At 42.8% G+C, this 20,956-nt stretch overlaps 1 protein-coding gene across 1 annotated transcript; it reads right to left on the bottom strand.

Moving 5' to 3' along the window:
* Window positions 1–82: 82 nt before the first annotated feature.
* Window positions 83–20,408, bottom strand: med17 (mediator complex subunit 17). Its single transcript, XM_072460097.1, has 13 exons — window positions 20,369–20,408; window positions 19,629–19,893; window positions 18,039–18,202; window positions 11,914–12,133; window positions 11,033–11,169; window positions 10,352–10,433; window positions 9,122–9,274; window positions 6,174–6,304; window positions 4,726–4,910; window positions 3,082–3,219; window positions 644–761; window positions 406–565; window positions 83–326 (listed from the first exon to the last, which is right to left on the bottom strand). Exons 2-13 carry the CDS (start codon window positions 19,879–19,881, stop codon window positions 118–120), a joined length of 1,950 nt encoding a protein of 649 aa, XP_072316198.1. The 5' UTR covers window positions 19,882–19,893; window positions 20,369–20,408; the 3' UTR covers window positions 83–117.
* Between the last annotated feature and the right edge of the window lie 548 nt (window positions 20,409–20,956).

Raw genomic sequence — 20,956 nt, 5'->3', positions numbered from 1 at the left:
CTGCAGTCACTCTTGTCACGCTGTTGCCTCTGACGGTTTTATGTCAAAGTAAATGTGTACGTTTTAAGAGTTTTCTCAGAGACATAAGTTCAGTTTGTAATGAGATGCAGAGGGAGTTCACGGCGCTGGTGTGAGCGCCGCCATCAGCAGCTCCATCTTGTACACAAAGTTCCTGCCCTCCATCTTGCTCCAGTGCACCTCTCTGTAGGGCCCTCTCAGGTGGCTCCACTTGGAGTCCAGGATCACGTCGCTCTTCTGCAACTCTTTGCTCTGGTTTCTGGGGAACTGGACCAACACTTTACAGCCGCTCTCTGGGCCATTGCGCACTGTGAAGAGGAGCAGAGACATATTGGCATATCTAATACAACACTGATACATGTTCTCCAGGCTTCGTTTGACCCTCACCTGAAATGGCATAGTCCCCGTTTGGAGAGGCCACAGTGACCGCAGAGGCATTGCCCACACTCTCAATGGGCCCCAGACCCACGTGGTTACAGAAGCTGAGCACGTGCCAGCCCATGACTTTGGCCAGCTGCTGCACGGCGTGTACCTGGTGCTGGGACATCTACACGCACGCACACACACACACACGCACAATAAGCTTCAGCCTGTGCTCGACCGAGTAACCCTGAAGTGTTACTACCTGGGACAGAAGGAAGTCCTGCAGCTCCTGCTCCTGATGGGACAGAGTGACCACACGGCCGTCTCGATGCACCACACGGATTTGCTCCACTCCGATGTTCAGTTGCAGCTGGATGGACCTGCCCAGGGTGAATGAACACGTCAGAACAAAGCACAAAAGCCCCACTACACACTACAGAGGTGGACAAATGAGTAAACCATTGTTCCTGTTCTTATGTAAATATGACAAAACCGTGCTGTGGCCTGTACAGAACAATGTAAATAAAGTTATGGATGTGGCTTGTAAAGTGTGTTGTGCTGGGAAAACAGTCCCACTATCTTTAAGAATGAAGCAAAGTCTTTCAGAGCTCAAAAACATAACCCGTTTAACTATTGTGCTGTGGCGTGTGGTCACAACTATATTTAAATTGTTCCAAAATATATACACATAACAGTGTAGTAGCGTGCGTTGACTTTTATGGACAGACAACTAGTCTTGGGGTGTTCAATATTTAGTGCAACAAGGGGCTTTGAACCCCGGCCCGCCACGTGAAGGGCAAACGCCTCCTATTGAGATAAAGTACCACACCCGAGCTAGACCCTGAACGGATTCAATAATTCATCCAAATTTGCACGCTATGTAGTTAAATGACTGCTTGTATATCTAACTGACATTTAATCATTAGAAACATGAACAGAGCCTTAGCTACACAAAGACTTGTCTCCAAAAGATAGTTTTTAAGTCAGTTGTTTGTTGAAACTGGGTTCGCTTCTCCTCTGCACATGCGTAAAACTTGCAAACATCCAAGATTCCCACACAGGTTTCTTCAGCGTGGTTTGAGCACAGATCCATGAGTTTGATTGCCTGACCCGCCAGCCCCGCCCACATTCTGTTCGAATGCGTAAGGGTCTGGAATCTGGAGTCAGAGCCAATGAAATCGTCGGTCATCCATTTACTGATCCAATCCCAGTCGGAGGTTTTAACGCGTCACACTGAGATACGGAAGTAGCGCTTTTCACCCCCGTTCCAAAACATTCAAGATGGCGGACCCGGCCCGTGACCCGGCCCGTGACCCGGCCCGTGACCCGGCCCGTGACCCGGCCCGTGACCCAGTGTTTACTTCTGCTCTGGCTTCGGTTTGAACGATCAGGAAAGTCCGCTCTACTCGCCGTGATGAACGTGCGTTAGATGCGGTTATACGAAGGGCGTCATCGCAATTCAGGAGACATTTTCTGCGTTCGGGGACGGATAACGCGGAACACGCCTTGTTGACATGGGCTACGTAATATCCGGTTAAGAGTGTCGTGTTTTTTGCGTCACTTCTGGGTTTATGTGATTGGCTCTGTCTCTGCTCTAAACTCCGCCCTAAAAATTGAACCTCAGCGGTCGAACCCCAGAACCACACACAGTTTTGATAAGTAGTTTGCCAAAACGTGTTGGGAACGGCTGGTCAGGCAATGGGTTTGAGGCGGTGTGGTCCTCAGAGCATGTGCAGAGCTCTAAAAGAAGCTGCTGTCCGCTCTGGTTCTAAACGCTCATGTTAGAGGGCGGAGCATGAACGGGCCTCTGAACACGCCCACAGACTGAGCAGCTGCAGCAGAAGTGAGGGGAAAACGGGCTGATTTGGATATATTTTAGAACAATTTATATATAGTTGTTGTGACACATGGTCATTTTAGATTTGTTATTGGTCAATCACTGCTTGCCTTGAGGGCCCTGACCACACGACACTGCCGCTGAGCAATACTGCGCAGGAAGCTTGGTTCTTCATCTCCTGCCCCTTCATTTAGTGGCTGTGTTCAGAGTGTCCTTCATGCTCCGCTCTCTAACACGAGCGTTCAGAACCAGAGCTGTGAACAGCAGCTGCTTTTAGAGCTCTGCATGCGCTCGAGGACCACACAGCCTCAAACCACACTGAATATACAGGTTCTGCACCAACTGCGCATGTGCAGAGGAGAAGCCAAGTTTCAACAAACAGAAAGAGACAAGGCTTTGTAGTTAAGGCTCTGTTCACGTCCAATGATGTGACAGTTTTACAGGGAGTTTAGCTCAGTAGGATCAGCGTTTGCCCGTCACGCAGGAGACCAAGGTTTAAAACGCACTTGATGTTATCCACTAAATATTGATGAACACCCAAAGTCTGCTTGCCCATCCGTAAACGTCACCGCACCAGTGAAAAGATCCTTTCTGACAGAGATGATATTAAACTTTGTGTCAGCTTTTGTTTGATGTGCGTAGTAAGAACCATAAACCAGGTCATATGTCTGCATCTGCAGCTAATGTCACCCTAATGTCATCCCGTATGTAAGTGATTTTGGCCAATAGCTTGTTTGGCATTCACTTGAGAGGTTCAGAGTTTGTGATGTTGTGCCCCCTCGGCTGGTCTGGAGGGGGCAGTGAACCTTGTGATGTTGTGCCCCCTCGGCTGGTCTGGAGGGGGCAGTGAACCTGGGACGTACTTGCAGATCTGCTCATATCCTTGTGAAGTGATGAGGACTTTGACGCTGGACTCGTACACATCGTTGATGTTGGACCAGTGCGCCTGGATCTGAGGGTCTTCTATCCTGCTGGCCAGGCTGTCGATGGTCCGCGCGGTCCTGTGGGAAAAACACAAATGTTAAGAACACAAGATTTACCACTCACTTAATGGTGACAATATCTCTAAGTAAATTGTGACTAAGTGTGATTACCTTTCGAGTAACGTCGTAATCCAACACCTTATAATAATAAAATAACTTCACATAACTAAATGTTATTTTTTCCCAAACAAAATGACGTCTTTTGTGCATATAAATGTGCAATTAAACTGTAAATAATTATGGAGCGGTCTGAAATTTTCTTCGTAGATGCATTTCCACTGTGACAGACGCTACAAAGAAATTCTGGCTATCGGAGTATGATTTTCAAATAATTTATTTCTATGTTATTGAAGCAAATCTGGATTTGAACAAGCTAGGACCATGGGCAAGACCAATGAGCTGTCAAAAGACCCCAGAGACAAACTGTAGACCTCCACGAGGCTGGAAAGGGCTACGAGGCAATTGGTGAGCAGCTTGGTGCAAAAAGATCAACCGTTGGAACAATTGTTAGAACATGAACTGGGGCTTCATTCATGATCTCACCTCGTGGGGTCTCAATGATAAAGGTGAGGAATCAGCCCAGAACTACAGGAGGAGCTGGTCAATGACCTGAAGAGAGCTGGGAGCACAGTTTCAAAGGAAATACACTACGTCGTCATGGTTTAAGATCATGCATCGCACAGAAGGTTCCCCTGCTTAAATAAGTCTTATTTGCAGCAATAACATACAAATAATGTATCGAAAAATCATACAATGTGGAAATGCATCTACGATGAAAACGTCAGACAGTTCCATTTTTTATGTGGGAGAAGGTGCAAAATTGCAGGGTGTCAAATACTTACTTTCCTCACTTTATACACACAGACACAAACATGTACAAATACACAACATTCTAATAAACGTAAGCTTAAATAAGTTGAGATACACTGCTTTGTTTAAATTATAGCAATAATCAATAAATGGAAGTTTTAATAAGCGGAATGATCATTAATTTGATCTTCATCTAGAAATAAAGTACAAATTACAAAGTAATCTAACCAACACTGATTTCAAAGGACAAATATTATGCATTAATTGTATTGTTATTGTCCCTTTTACATGCTCTAAGCTCTTGTACCTCTGCATTTGTATTAGGGCTGGATATTGCCAAGACCCTCATGATACGATACGCATCCCGATACGATACATATCTCGATACAGGGGTCACGATACGATACATATCCCGATACGTATCCCGATACGTATCCCGAAAGCATTTCTGCCTCAAACCATGTTCATTGAGACCGTGTGCTTACATTAGCATGTTGGGGAAAGCTAGGGTTTGTTCATCTCCCCTGTGTAATTCCCTTTGCTGCCAGTAGAGTGGCACTAACCAAATTCCTTAACTGGGAAACCCATGGCTGATGTAGATCAATTATAAAAATAAAGAGGAGCTGCCTGAGGTACAAGCCCCTTTTTAAAGGAACATAATAACATATTCCAGAATATGTGTTATTTGATGTGAAAAGTGGAACTTGAAGAGACCTGCTCCGGAGGAAGATGTGCTTGGCCTGCTTGATGATCTTCTCCAGCAGCCCCTGGCTCTGCTGCACGGCTGAAATCTGGGTCTTTGTGAAGGACTGAGGACCGGCCAGACGCAGACGCTTGTGTCCAAATGGAGCAGTGGCCGGGTGAGGCATGAGGACAGAGCTCAGCTGCTGCTTATGGAACTGTGCACACACAAGCAGAGGAGCCTCTTTTTAGTTACAACACGTGCATAATGCAGGACATAGAGTGAACCCTATCGGACAATTTAAGCAGGTCAGTCGAAACGTAGCCTATAAAGCAGGGGTGGGCAAATATTTTCCTCCGAGGGCCATATTCGAATCCAGGCAAGTAGCGGAGGGCCGGCCCGCGATCACTGGTGTGAAAAAAAAAAATCCAAAAAATGAAATATCAAATAAAATATCACTTTTCTGTCAAATATAGGCTACTGAATCTATTATTTAATTCATTTCATGTCATAGTTATTAAGGATACAAGTGCAGACAGATGCCTGAGGGCAACAAAGAAAATAGATTTTTTTAAATTTATTTTTTAATATTACTTGGACAAGCTGGATTGAAAGGCCCAGCGGGCCGTATGTGGCCCGCGGGCCGTAGTTTGCCCACCCCTGATTTAAAGACACAGTAGGTGTTCCTGTAGGGAACAGAGCCTACAGTAACACCTACTGTGTCTTTAAATCTCTCTCATTCTAAACTACACTTGCCAGTGTGTATGTTTGAGACGTGCCGCGTAACTGTAGAGACAAGATCAGGGACACTGTTGAGAGCCGTTTAGACTCCACATGACTATCACCATTGACAGGGAGCAAAACAGCTTTAGTTGATTAAAATGGAAGCATAACACAGTCCATCCCTCTGGTCCATCCCTCTGGCCCATCCCTCTGGCCCACCCCTCTGGTCCACCCCTCTGGTCCACCCCTCTGGTCCACCCCTCTGGTCCACCCCTCTGGTCCACCCCTCTGGTCCACCCCTCTGGTCCATCCCTCTGGCCCACCCCTCTGGCCCACCCCTCTGGCCCACCCCTCTGGCCCACCCCTCTGGTCCACCCCTCTGGCCCACTCCTCTGGCCCACTCCTCTGGCCCACCCCTCTGGCCCACCCCTCTGGCCCACCCCTCTGGCCCACCCCTCTGGCCCACCCCTCTGGTCCACCCCTCTGGTCCATCCCTCTGGTCCATCCCTCTGGTCCATCCCTCTGGCCCATCCCTCTGGCCCACCCCTCTGGCCCATCCCTCTGGCCCACCCCTCTGGTCCACCCCTCTGGTCCACCCCTCTGGTCCACCCCTCTGGTCCATCCCTCTGGTCCATCCCTCTGGTCCATCCCTCTGGTCCATCCCTCTGGTCCATCCCTCTGGTCCATCCCTCTGGTCCATCCCTCTGGTCCATCCCTCTGGCCCGTCCCACAGACAGGTGTACACTGTGATGCTGACCTCTCGGATCATCTGGTGCAGGTTGTGTTCCAGGACATACAGGTGGTCATCAGACTTGTGCCTCTCTAGAGCTGCTCGTGGGCTCTTCCTCTCCCCCGACGAGTGGCACAGGGAGATGGACAACTGCAGACCTGCCACAGACAAACTGTGAGAACATCTACTGACACAGAACATCTACTGACACAGAACATCTACTGACACAGAACATCTACTGACACAGAACATCTACTGACACAGAACATCTACTGACACAGAACATCTACTGACACAGAACATCTACTGACACAGAACATCTACTGACACAGAACATCTACTGACACAGAACATCTACTGACACACCAGTTCACAGCAGCAATGTTTAGACACATCTAGTTGAACGTAACACTCTGGAATGTTTAGCCCTGAATATAATTTTGTGATCAATGAATTGTAATATTGCCATCCTGTATAATCCCCCTTCACATAATGTGTGCTTTTATGACCAATTAAGTCATAAACCGCACTTTCTGCACTTAAAAGCCTTTGATTTCCTCAAACCGTCAATGCAATTCATTCTGGTTGTGCTTTATACCGACCTGTGTGGTACACGGTCAAAATGTTAACTTCATTATTACTACAACATTACGGCTCCCAAAGTCAGGAGCAAAGCGGAGCGATAAGGACCCCGAATAAAGGACCCCCAAATTGCTCCTGCCAAGAGACCATATAATCGCAAGAGACACGCTTACGACGCAGACTTTAAACTCTGGGCTCAAGCATCAGTCCTGACTGTGGCCCGAGCTTTCACAAAGGCCGGAATCATCAGAAGGTTACTACGGCGACACTCGGATAATGACGAGATGGATCTGGGGATGTGGGATGTACAGCCTCACAGCACAACTGTTAAAGGTGCCATAACATGCTTTTTTTCACGTTTCGTAGTCTCTCCTAAGTGTATATTTGATAATAATAAGGGTTGTGCAACACCCTTAACATAATAGTTAAGAAATATCACCCAGACCTTGGACCCCCTCACCAACCCGGAAATGCAGACGACTTGGTTTGATATTCGCCCCCACCCTTATGAAGAGCGATCTGGCTCCCCCGCCCAACCCGTGACGTAGCCCCACAGCTGTCTGCTGCGCGCTGCGCTGCTCCTGCCGCGCAAATGAGTGAGAAACGATAGAACTTCAGATCAACACTACTTTGAGCCGAAATAAATCTGGTGTTTATTCTACAGCGTGCGTAGAACAGATATAGCTATCTATCTATATCGGATAGAACTTCTCTCCGTTTATTTCCCCGCAACTGCCATATAAACCTTCACCATTGTGATAATAGTAAAGAGTGCGATATCATTAATGAAGTTTTGGGCCTCTTTGAGCCGTGTTTCCTCGTAAATCGAAGCTGGAAAACTCCGGAATGGGCTTGTGGGGAGACAGCAGCGCGGAGCCAGGGGGAAGGGGGCGGGAGGCGGCAGGCAGGAGGGGAGGGGGGTGGAGAGGGGGGATAATGACGTGTGCCTGCCCTTATGACGCGGTCTTGCCCCACCGCCCGTCAGTTTGGAGATTGGAGGAAAGGAGATAGTCTGTACTATAGCTAAACACTGCGGGAATCAATCAAAAAAACACTCTGGACATATATGAAGCACTAATAGCAATGTAAGAAGGTTAAAAGCTCTGAAAAGTCGATTTTGCATGTTATGGGACCTTTAAACTCACTGAAGATGAAGAATCTGAGGGATTTGTGGACGAGGGATGAGAGTGAGTGTGTAGTGTTGTCTCAGAGTCTGAGAGTTGTTGTAAATACGCTCATTAACGTTGAACAATGTTGATCTGAATGAGTTGAAAGCGCTTAAGAAAACTGACTGACTTATCCGTCTGTTTTGTTTCGCTTAATGCGCTTTATATATGAATTATTATCCAAAATGGACCATTTATTGACAGTGTGATTTACAATCCAGTGCTATATTAATGGTGATTATAACATCAACTGGTTTGACAAAGGTTCTAAACTCAAACTAAAAACAATTACGACAGAATTTAACCATCAACAAAGGAGTGAAGGACCCACAAGGATCACCAGACGGACTGAGAGATATGGCTTCTACAAACAAACTTATATAAGAATGTAATAACAGGGCCACAACATGAAAAAGAGACTGGAATACTTTGGTAAATGAAATTAGTCACTCCTAAATCTAAAACTCCTCTGTTTGAAAGAGAACTGATGATTGCGATGGAGGATGTGGATGAATGTTGTATTTCTGTGATGACAGCGATCACAAATGAAGACTAATGAAATGCAACCAAAAAGATTGAACTCTCCCATGGAAAATAATGGAATAAGAAAACTTAAGAAGCGAGATTTGCTCTTGAAGAAATTCTTTCATTCCAAACGTAATCACTTTAAAAGCCTTCAAAAGTTTAAGAAACAAAGTGGTTGAAGAGTTGAGAAAAGCGCAGGCTTCATACACTAAACTCACAGGCAACACAAAGGTAACAGCAGTTCCCTTTAGAAGCACTTAAATGTACTCCAATAATAAGTTCTCCAATTCCTTTAGGCCTAGTTGTTTGATCATAAATGACAAGAGCAGTAATAACAGCGCAGCAATGACTCATGGATTTAATTCTTATTTTGTGCAATCAGTAGAATAATTAAGAGATTTTAGAGAAACTGTAGGCAAGAATGAACATCTCTCCTGCCTCCTGCTGAGTCAGACAGATTATTCAAAAACTGTCAAATTCCAAATCACATGACATCTATAATATGAATTGTTATTTTCTTAAAGGTTACAGTAGTGCACTAGCTAAACCGCTGACAGAAGTTAATTTGTCCATAAGAAATAGTACATTTCCCTTAGGCTGGAAAAAAGCAGTGATTGTGCCAATATTTAAATCAGGAAGCCCAGATTTGATGTGTGCTGTAGAACATGTGTTTGAGTATCAGAAGATGCTCTGTAAATGTACCTGGGAAGGGCTGTGAGATGATCTGGTTCTTCACCACGATGTGAGGGATCTGAGACTTGATCTGCACGGCTTCTCTGGACAGCTGAGCGAAGATCTCCTTACACAGCAGCACGTTCTGAGCCGCCTCCAGCTTCACATGCCACAGCTGAGCTCCTGAGGGACAAGAGATGAGGACGGGTCAAAGATGCAGTCGAACACACCATTGGTTTTACATTTGTATGTTTTGAGAAGACAGTGAGCACTTCCTCGGGTACAAGTGGTTTTGTTTCTGTCGTCCCAGGTCTAAGTTTTGGCAGCTGCGTCATTTTGAAAGTGGGTTATTTCCAGCAGTGGTTCCCAAAGTGGGGTTCAAGCATGAGCTGCAGGTCGCGAGTTGTTTTCAAAATGTAATTGATGTAAATGTATTACACTGTATTTAATCCCGTTGAAATGTTTTGGTGAATTGAGTCAGAAAACACAATCTACTAAATCAATACATTTAACCCAAATCACAATTCAACCTACATTTAACCCTTCCTCTGATAGAATGTTACAATAGTTGTTCTGAATGTGCACATTTTGAATAATAGTCTATAGAAAGAAAACTATTAAAAGCAGCTAAAACAGTATAAAACATGGAAGAGGGTAAAGATGTCTAAAGTCTCCCTCGGACTGGGGATCTATTCATGATCTCACCTCGTGGGGTCTCAATGATAAAGGTGAGGAATCAGCCCAGAACTACAGGAGGAGCTGGTCAATGACCTGAAGAGAGCTGGGACCACAGTTTCAAAGGAAATACACTACGTCGTCATGGTTTAAGATCATGCATCGCACAGAAGGTTCCCCTGCTTAAGTCAGCACGTCCAGGCCTGTCTGAAGTTTGACCATGTGGAGGATCCAGAGGATCATGGGAGCAAGTCATGTGGTCAGATGAGACCAGAATAGAACATTTTAGTATAAATTCCACCCGCCGTGTTTGGAGGAAGAAGAATGATGAGTACCATCCCATATTAGGCTCGGTTTATAAAACAAATCTATTGACTGTGTTTAGTCATGTTTATTCTCACATATATAATTATTCTTATAAAGTAGGATGTCACACAACCATGACCTGTATTTTTTCTGGGAGAGGACCCCCAGTGAACTCGACTCCCAGGCATAAGTGCTGTGGTGTCACGTAGAGTGGGTTGCGCCCCTGATCAGTCCACAGCGCCAGCTCCTGTTCTTTTGGCAGAAGCTGTGGAATGTTACCTGCTTTGGTTTTGGGCTGTCTTCTAAACAGGCTGATGGTGCCCAGGTCCCCGATGTCAGGAGCTTGTTTTTGGATGGACACCTGAGGACACACAGAAGAGTGAGTGAAACCCGCTCTGACTTGAGGAGTGTGTGTGGCCAGTACCATTGTAGCTGCTTAGAGGACAGTGTGGTGGGGGACTGACTGTGTTTTCCCAATTATTATTAATTAATATCATTTAAATGATGTAGATAACTTCTATGGTCTATGTGCGGCACAGCCACAAATTTGGATTCGCATTACGAAATTTTGCAAATCTAAAAATTGCTCCTATTTGAGCAAAACAAGTCCGATTTGGACTTAAGTTGAATCAGTTGTTAAACTATCACGCTTGGATCTGTACATTGTCTATAAATTGAAATGGCCACGACAGCGTCCGCTACAGAGTGACATTTAAGCGGAAGTGCGCATGCCACTCCCCCGTGCGCATGCCACTCCCCCGTGCGCATGCCACTCCCCCGTGCGCATGCCACTCCCCCGTGCACATGCCACTCCCCCGTGCACATGCCACTCCCCCGTGCACATGCTCCCATTTTGCCCCCATTTGCTCATCCCAAGTCCAATTTCACCCAAATTCAAATTGGTTGTTAAAAATGCAATCATCGCTCCCCGTGTGCGTGTGCACGCTCCCCGTGTCTGACCTTGATGTAGGCCGAACCCTCCAGGTCACTGGGGATCTGCACATTCAGGGGGCAGTAGTCTTCAGGGACCTTCTTGTCCAGGTCGATATCCGTGTTTTTGATGACCTCAAACGTGCCGAGGTGTGGAAACAGAGAGCCTGCAATGTCAGAGCAGAGGAATCTGACATTATGTGTGTGACTGTGACACACTTTAGATTGTCATTGTAAAGATTTCTACATTAGAGTTCTAAACTGAACAGAGTGGCAGGCGACCTAGTTCAGTAACTCCCTGAAGACACTTTTATTCTGGCTTTTTACACCGTGTAAGTTGGTCCTCTGTGTCTTTTATTCATTTATTTAGTTTGTATCAATTAAATGTTTTTATTTATCAAATAGTTTTTATTGTCTAATTGGGTTGATTGATTTTTTCAGTCCTATTTTTTCCTATTATTTAGTAAGGGATCATCTCAAAATGGGTTGAAGCTGAAAAGATTTAATATTTTTCGTCCTGCCTCGCACAGTGGCCTGTGCGAGGGAGCACCCGCCCCGCTCCCCGCGCTGGCCACGGCGCCCCGTGGACCATGTGGATTGAGTAAACAAACATGAGTGACAGGTGACATTATTTGGAGAATTCATAACTTCTACTGATAAACTTACCAAAGGATGTTCAGAGATGTTCACTAGAGGTGAGCAGGGTCTATCAAGCTAAGCGTTTTATCAACGCGTAAAATGTTATGTGAAGCCAGACTTTTGAGGGGGGGCGGGGGTCCAGAGAGAGACCAAAAAATTTACGTCTTTTCAGCTTCAACCCATTTTGAGATGATCCCTAAAGTGTCCTATAGAAATTGCAATAAATCCATAATATATAGATATTGTGCGGTAACAGTGTGATTGTAGCTGACCTGCGCTGCGGTAGCTGAGGTCGCCCAGGATCTTGTCTCCAACTTTGCGCAGTTTCCACTGAGAGCGCAGACGCAGCAGCTCAGAGTTGAAGTCTCTCTGACGCCGGTTCTCCAGGTTCTCGGCCACTGACTTATTGAGCTTCTCTGCTCCTTTCAACAGAAGCTGAGCTGCTGTGGCCAAAGAGCGCTTCTTACTGATGAGCTGGAAAACCTGTGGGCTCTGAACACAGACAACGCTGCGTAAGCACTTTACAGGAGCCTTTTATTTACTGCACTTCACTGACTTCATAAGAGAAGAATCTTTCAATTTTAAGTCAACGTCATAGTTTGAAAGGACAAATATTATGCATAAGGATTCCCACACAAATGTGATCACAGCATCTACAAACACTTTGCCACCTTTACATTAGAAATATGAAGTCTGAACATTCACAATGATTGCAAATTGCAAAAACAAAATATTTAGTTGTATAGATCATCAAAATATAAATTAGATGGAGAACGCATTGTGAACCCAAAAATGGAGAATATTTAGTGTTGAATACACATTCTTATTATCTGAATTGTAGTGTGCATTTAATGACGCACTTCTAATACATTATAGGAGTTTATGTGATCAATACACAACATTTAATTAATTAATTTAACAAAATATGTGTCATAATCATTATGATTTGAGAATTGAAAATATATTATATTTTCATTCTCAAATCATATTGATTGTGTAAAAGGGGCAAGCTTTGGAAATTGTTAATAAGTATGGTTGCTAATTAACAGTTATGGAATTATCTTGTCTCAACTAATCGGGAGCGGGATCTCAATAATACATTTGAAGACGGCCACATTGTTGCAAATGGGGGTTTGTCATAGAAGATTGTCCTATTGTGCTTTTTTTCTTGTTTGCATGAAAATAAAGATTACTTAACCTGTTCCCATCCACCTATTTGGCCCTGTGCACAATGGTTGGACCAAAATGGCATTGCTTATTAAAAGAGGATCTTACAGCTCACATGCAAGTGTGATGCATCATTAGAAAGCTTAGGCCTTCTAGTTTCTGCAGATTTGCAGATGTCACACTGTCAGGGCTTCAGAACTTACACTACAGAGGCCCAAACCTAAACAAAACATCCTTTTTTTAGTCTCGCCTGAATATTGTCAATTTGTAATGGTCCTGAGCAGGACATACTTCATTGTGTGCATATGCTGTTCACTGTACATGATGTTTATCTTGTTGACAACTGTGTAAAGTTTCAGATCTCTGGGAACAGGCATTTTGGTGCTGTTGACCTTTTTGTATCAAAAAGTATATTCGGAACAAGTGATCCAAATATGTGCCAACTGTGCCAAACTGTTTTATTACAATTTTAGCTCCTCTATGATCATAAAACATACATTTTGATGTTTTGTAGGCCACTAATACCTATTATAACTGCTAAAAACAATGTATGTGAAAATGTGTAAATATGAGTTTCCCCGTGAATTTCCCATATAGAGGTGAAAAAAAAAATATATATATTTGTATTTTATTTTTGTATTGGTATAATAATACATATATCTAACAAAATGCGCGTCCAAAAGGCTAATAAAATCAGAAAACGTTATGCGTAAAATCTAGTCGCCTCCTGCCCAAAAATCTGTCTCTTTACAGCCTTTACGCACGTGAATACAGAGGATTCTGAGTGTGGGACCCCTAAGTCCCGTCCCCCATTCTAAAGCTATTCTTATTGGCTAGAATAATATGTCAATAAAAGTCTGCTACGTCACTAGCATGCGGCGCTATGTAGATGTAAACAGAGGAATCCATGTGCGTCGGAAGCGGCGCATTCTTTTCCTCCGGAGGCTGTAGCAAACAAACCCGGGGACAGAAAAATTGGATGGTCTCATTCTGTAGGTAACAGTCTGAAGAATTTGTTATGGACGGAGAAATGCGCCGGACGAGCCTTAATCCTGACCATTGTCAGAGAAGAAAACTTTGTTTACATGACAATATCTCGAAATCGGAAAACTTCAGGAAAAATACAAGTGGATATTGTTGTTCAATGGATCCTTACGGACAGACTGAGTACAAGGATGTACAGAATTAAAGCCGTTTCGTCCGTCATAAACAGCAAACAGGACATGCGTTTGTAAAAGTTGAGACTTTCTCACAAACTATTGGCAATGGCTTCTTGGGGCAAATTATTCAATCCATGAAATATTCGTTTTGTTGAGAAAATAAGCTTTAAAATGTATGGCTTGCTGGTATTGACCACGGAAATAAAAGTGATGATGTAAGAGAATATTTGAGATATGGAAAATGCGTGCTGGCGCGCAGGTTGGTGGTAACAGGTTAAATATGCATGAATTAAATTAGAATCAGGAGGACTTCTGGGATGATGGTGTCTGTCTGGCGGCGGTCGTATCTGTGGGAATAATAACCCTATAATGAACCTATAATGAACCTATAATGAACCTATAATGAACCTATAATGAACCTATAATGAACCTATAATAAACCTATAATGACCCAATAATGAACCTATAATGAACCTATAATGAACCTATAATAAACCTATAATAAACCTATAATGACCCTATAATGAACCTATAATGAACCTATAATGAACCTATAATGAACCTATAATGAACCTATAATGAACCTATAATGAACATATAGTAAACCTATAATAAACCTATAGTGAACCTATAGTGAACCTATAGTGAACCTATAGTGAACCTATAGTGAACCTATAATGACCCTATAATAAACCTATAATAAACCTATAATAAACCTATAATGAACCTATAATGACCCTATAATGACCCTATAATGACGCTATAATGACCCTATAATGAAGCTATAATGACCCTATAATAAACCTATAATGAACAGTTGAACACTTATTTCAGGAACATGTCTAAGAAAGAAGAGAAACGCCACTGAGAACCAGATGTAATATGAGGGTAAAAATGTGGTGCTTTATGTAAAAATGTGCTTTATCTGAGCAGATAGTCACACTGGACAATGTCAGTGTCGCCTCCAGTTCTACTGTAAGAAACCTCAGAGTCTTATTGGACCAGGAGCTCTCATTTAAAGCTCATATATCGTATTTTCCAGACTATAAGTTGCACCGTTTTTCAATGTTTTGACCGGGGTGCGACTTATATGACTGATATGTGATTTATGTGTTATTTTCACACTTGCAACCGTATTTCATACTTGTGTATGTTTTTTCTTCTCTATTATACATTTTTTGCCTGGTGCGACTTATACTCCGATGCAACTTATATTCCGGAAAATACGGTAAATCAAGCCTATAAAACAGCCTATTTCTATTTGATTAGACACTGTAACTCCTGCTCGCAGCGTGTCCTAAAAGCTCCATAAAAAGCTTTCAACTGGTTCAAAATGCAGCAGCAAGATTACTAACAGGAACTGAAAGAAGAGAGCACATTCCGAGAGTGCAAACCTGGTCAAGAACTACAGGAAAACATTTGACCTCTGTAATTGTAAACAAAGCCTTCTGTACCAAACATTATCATTGATTTTCTCAGTGTTCAAATACTTATTTGCAGCAATAACATACAAATAAATAGTTTTAAATCATATGTGATTTCTGGATTTCTTTTCAACATTCTGTCTCACAGTGGAAATGCACAATGAAAATGTATCCATAAGTGGGTCCATAATTTCTGAGTTTGAGAACTTGTAGGGTGATGAAATACTTCTTATCCTCACTTTGAGTATGTATGTATGTATGTGCGTATGCATGTATGTATGTATGTGCGTATGCATGTATGTATGTATGTGCGTATGCATGTATGTATGTATGTGCGTATGCATGTATGTATGTATGTGCGTATGCATGTATGTATGTGCGTATGTACGTATGTATGCATGTGCGTATGTACGTATGTATGTATGTATGTATGTATGTATGTATGTATGTATGTATGTATGTATGCAAGTGCGTATGTATGTATGTATGCATGTATGCATGTGCGTATGTACGTATGTATGCATGTGCGTATGTACGTATGTATGTATGTGCGTATGTACGTATGTATGTATGTATGTATGTATGTATGTATGTATGTATGTGCGTATGCATGTATGTGCGTATGCATGTATGTATGTATGCATGTATGTATGTATGTGCGTATGCATGTATGTATGTATGTGCGTATGCTTGTATGTATGTATGTGCGTATGCATGTATGTATGTATGTGCGTATGCTTGTATGTATGTATGTGCGTATGCTTGTATGTATGTATGTGCGTATGTATGTATGTGCGTATGCATGTATGTATGTATGTGCGTATGCATGTATGTATGTATGTGCGTATGCATGTATGTATGTATGCATGTATGCATGTGCGTATGTACGTATGTATGCATGTGCGTATGTACGTATGTATGTATGTATGTATGTATGTATGTATGCAAGTGCGTATGCATGTATGTATGTATGTGCGTATGCTTGTATGTATGTATGTGCGTATGCATGTATGTGCGTATGCATGTATGTATGTATGTGCGTATGCATGTATGTATGTATGTGCGTATGCATGTATGTATGTATGCATGTATGCATGTGCGTATGTACGTATGTATGCATGTGCGTATGTACGTATGTATGTATGTATGTATGTATGTATGTATGTATGTATGTATGTATGCAAGTGCGTATGTATGTATGTATGTGCGTATGTATGTATGTACGTGCGTATGTATGTATGTATGTATGCAAGTGCGTATGTATGTATGTGCGTATGTATGTATGTGCGTATGCATGTATGTGCGTATGTGCGTATGTATGTATGTACGTATGCAAGTGCGTATGTATGTATGTATGTATGTATGTATGTATGTATGCAAGTGCGTATGTATGTATGTGCGTATGTATGTATGTATGTATGTGCGTATGTATGTATGTGCGTATGCATGTATGTATGTATGTGCGTATGCATGTATGTGCGTATGCATGTATGTATGTATGTATGTGCGTATGCATGTATGTGCGTATGCATGTATGCATGTATGCATGTGCGTATGTACGTATGTATGCATGTGCGTATGTACGTATGTATGCATGTGCGTATGTACGTATGTATGTATGTATGTATGTATGTATGTATGTATGCAAGTGCGTATGTATGTATGTATGTGCGTATGTACGTATGTATGCATGTGCGTATGTACGTATGTATGTATGTATGTATGTATGTATGTATGTATGTATGTATGTATGCAAGTGCGTATGCATGTATGCATGTGCGTATGTACGTATGTATGCATGTGCGTATGTACGTATGTATGCATGTGCGTATGTACGTATGTATGTATGTATGTATGCAAGTGCGTATGTATGTATGTATGTATGTATGCATGTATGCATGTGCGTATGTACGTATGTATGCATGTGCGTATGTACGTATGTATGCATGTGCGTATGTACGTATGTATGTATGTATGTATGTATGTATGTATGTATGCAAGTGCGTATGTATGTATGTATGTGCGTATGTATGTATGCATGTATGTATGTGCGTATGTACGTATGTATGCATGTGCGTATGTACGTATGTATGCGCGTATGTACGTATGTATGTATGTATGTATGTATGCAAGTGCGTATGTATGTATGTATGTGCGTATGTATGTATGTATGTACGTATGTATGCATCCTCGCTGTGTGAAGGAGAGGTTTCGCAGGTCTTTCCTTCCTGCTGCTGTCAGACTCTACAACAAACACTGTTAGCCCTGAACACGTGCAATACTGATGTGCAATACCGTCATATTTATGTGCAATTACTGTCATACTCGCAAGCAATTAAGGCCATATTCATGTGCATATAACTGATGTAAATAAGTATGTTTACTTTATTTTATTTTATTCTATTGTCATTATTTTATTATTATCTTATTTTTATCTTTATCTTTTTATTTTTATTTATCTATTTCATTTATTCTCCCTCCATTCCCTATTAAGATATGAGAGGAGTTTTGTTAATAACAGTTTTTTTGTTTTGTTTATAAGAGTTCTTCTATTAAGAAATTTCCCCTTGTGTGGACATTAAAGGATTATCTTATCTTATGTATGCATGTATGTATGTGCATATGTGTGTGAGTGTGTGCGTGTACCTTGCCAGCAGACGGGTCCTGGGACACGGGGTCCAGAGCCATGTACTTCTTCTCCTTGAGCACGCTCAGAACGTCGTGCAGCACACACATCTCTGTCAGAGCGCCACGCAGGTTGTTCCTCACGGAGTCCCATGGCCACAGAGACGGCTGGAACTTTACTGTCCCTGATGAACACAGAAACATCAGACCAAAAGACAGACAATAGGCAGTCGAGTCTCTAATTTTCTGTGATGGTGGAGTTTCTTACGAAGCCACAAAAGTCTGGCACGATTAAGGTGTTGGAACAGTGACCTGTGCGTATACAGTATACAAGCCCTAAAAACCCAAGGCCAGAGACCAAAACAGCATCAAACGACTGCTAAACTTCGACAATATACAAAAACTAGCCGCAATTCAAATAGTATACAGAAGTCGAAATAACTCTGCAGTTAGCATAATCTGTTATGGAACATTTTTGTCTTTTATGAGCTTAAAGGTGGTATGGACGATTTTTTTCAGATTTTTTTTTATCATATTTCCTCGTGGCGTGGATAAATCATTTGTCCTGCCACGTAGCAATCATAAAACGCACCTATCGCTCACCTGCAGCCGCGTGCGGATCGTCCCACATTTCCGCGTGTCTAAGCGCATGGATCTATCATAATTTAGTTCCCTCAGTGTACGGGGCAAAATGAAGACGGAGAAAGACAGTTCGAGCTGACGCAGAAGTGGACAGAAATCTGCGGGAGACGAGCGATGCGATGCGCTCCGTTGCGCTAATAAACAAACGCACGTGTGTGTTGTATCAGGCCGCACGGGGGTGTGCGCATGCGCACTTCCGCCTGCGTTCTCAAATCGCCGAAAAATCGTCCATTGCACCTTTAATGTCTCTGCACATTGTCCCATCAAATAAAGACTCTCCGGTAAACCGGTAAGCAAATTTGCTCACTTTCGGCTTTCTGTCTATACTTAACCTTTATTTAACTTTCAATCTCAGCCTATGTGTACATCAACAATTATGTTTTCCTTATGTGTCATGTGAAGGTTGGAAAAATCTCCTAAATCAGAGATGCGGCTCCCAGACGTTTTAGTCCGGCCTGCATAATGTGTTTAATTTATATTTATTAATTTCTGAGCTGGACACTGGAATGCATAGACTTTAACAACTCACTCTCAGGAAAGAGAAAGAGAGTGAGACTGGGACAAAAAGGAGACTAACAGCCCATTAAAGGACTGATGGTAAACAAGAGGCTAGTTGATAGAAAACAAAGAGGTGTAGTTTCGGTTGAAACCAACAACCTTTGTCATCAGGAGGGCCCGCTCGGTGGGCAGGGCTTACCACAGAATAGGTTAAATATCGGAGTTCCCGGCCTAAATTCGAAGATTGAGAATGACTCTTGGATGAGAGTCGAAACATTTTGTTTTTCTAAAACGGAGTCCAGATGAAACAACTGAACCTTTTTCTACAGAACTGCTGCTATTTTCCTAATTTACTGACTTTGAAGGGTGCATGTTATACAACAATGTAAAACATATAAGCTTGGATAATCCGGATACCTTACATAAACAAATTTCACCAAGTATCTTCTAAACCCTGTATTGACCACGTACCTTCCTCCTCGTCCGGTTCGTGCTTGGCCCACTCGCGTTCCCTGGGTTCTCCCTGGCGCTCACTGGGCTCTTCCTCCTCCTCGTCCTCAGACCCGGAGCCCTGGGTGAAATCTATGCGCTGGGCCAGTCTGGACAGGTTCTGGGACATGGACAGAGGAGGAACGTAGGTCTCCGTGCCGTCCAGAGCCACCTCCTGCACCTGCTTCTCACAGGAGGACTCGATGCTCACGCGCACTGCTGGACCCCCAGACATCCTCACTGCCCACTACAAACAAGAGTCACTTTTATGCAGAGAAGTAATAATCATGGTATGTACAGAATGAAAACTTGACCGCACGAATTAAAGGTATGAGTTTTACAGTCTTAAAAATGTGAAAAAGACAGATATTCTTTCATGTGGATAGTTCCAGTAATGATTGAAAAATGAACCATAAACCAGCTCAATATGACATTTATTCTATTTTATCTATACTTTTTTTTACTAGTGTAATTATGTTTAACGATGCACACTTAGTAAAGGTACACAAGATACAAGCTACAGACTGTACGGTCCCATTAATGCAACATAACGCCTTTGGACAGACAGTATTTAAATTTAATTGAATAGAATAAATAATGGAACGCGATTTGATTCATTGTCTGATGCTAACGATGCTAACCAGGTTTAATTAAGCCTCTGCCATGCTAAAAATAAAAGTGCACTTTTATCACACACTGATGTGGATGCGGTCTGTCCTCACCTGGTTCAGACTCGCACAATTTATAAAGTTTATAAAGTTAGAAATGAGTAAAATCCTCCTTTTGCTGCTTCTACTTATTTTTCTTCTTCGTCTTCTGCTTCCCCTCCTCCTTCTTCTTCTTGTGTATTTCCGGCAGACCGCGCGCCAGACAGCGCACTGCTGCCTCTCACTGGTGATATTCCGCAATGACACTTTACTAAAGTCTACTGTGCAGTTCACTATCAGAGCTCTTACAGCTCCTGATGCAAAGAGGGCCAAGCAAAGTCTTTATCGACAGATTTAAACCCCAGATCAAAGCTGTTACACTCCATTAAAACATGGGGGACAGTGTCTTCTTTTCCACAGGTTTCACATTTGCCATTATGACGTTTTCCAATCAAGAAGAGGCCCAATACCCTCAGTGCCCCAGTCGCAGTCTTGTTTTCAGGACTTGCTCTCTCCTGTTGTTTCCCCGGGTTATAACGTCTCCCCCATTAATATTTGCCACTGTGCACCTCTCCTTGTCTTTGGAGGACAGATCTTTACCAATTCGGAGCGTCCGAGCTTTCAGGGTGTTAGATGATTTTGCGTTCCTCCAAAAGGCATCTT

The sequence above is a fragment of the Eucyclogobius newberryi genome, unplaced genomic scaffold (assembly GCF_026437365.1).
Source record: "Eucyclogobius newberryi isolate DKJ021-1_F unplaced genomic scaffold, fEucNew1.0.hap1 SCAF_10, whole genome shotgun sequence".
NCBI lineage: Eukaryota > Metazoa > Chordata > Actinopteri > Gobiiformes > Gobiidae > Eucyclogobius > Eucyclogobius newberryi.
This window is presented reverse-complemented; position numbering and strand designations above follow the sequence as displayed.

Coding starts and splice junctions, on each gene's coding strand:
- med17 (XM_072460097.1), bottom strand. CDS start 19,881: ATGTCTGGGGGTCCAGCAGTGCGCGTGAGCATCGAGTCCTCCTGTGAG. Junction 9,275..10,351: donor ACAGCCCAAAACCAAAGCAG/GTAACATTCCAC, acceptor CTTGTCCCTCAG/GAGCTCAGCTGTGGCATGTG. Junction 566..643: donor AGGACTTCCTTCTGTCCCAG/GTAGTAACACTT, acceptor GCGTGCGTGTAG/ATGTCCCAGCACCAGGTACA.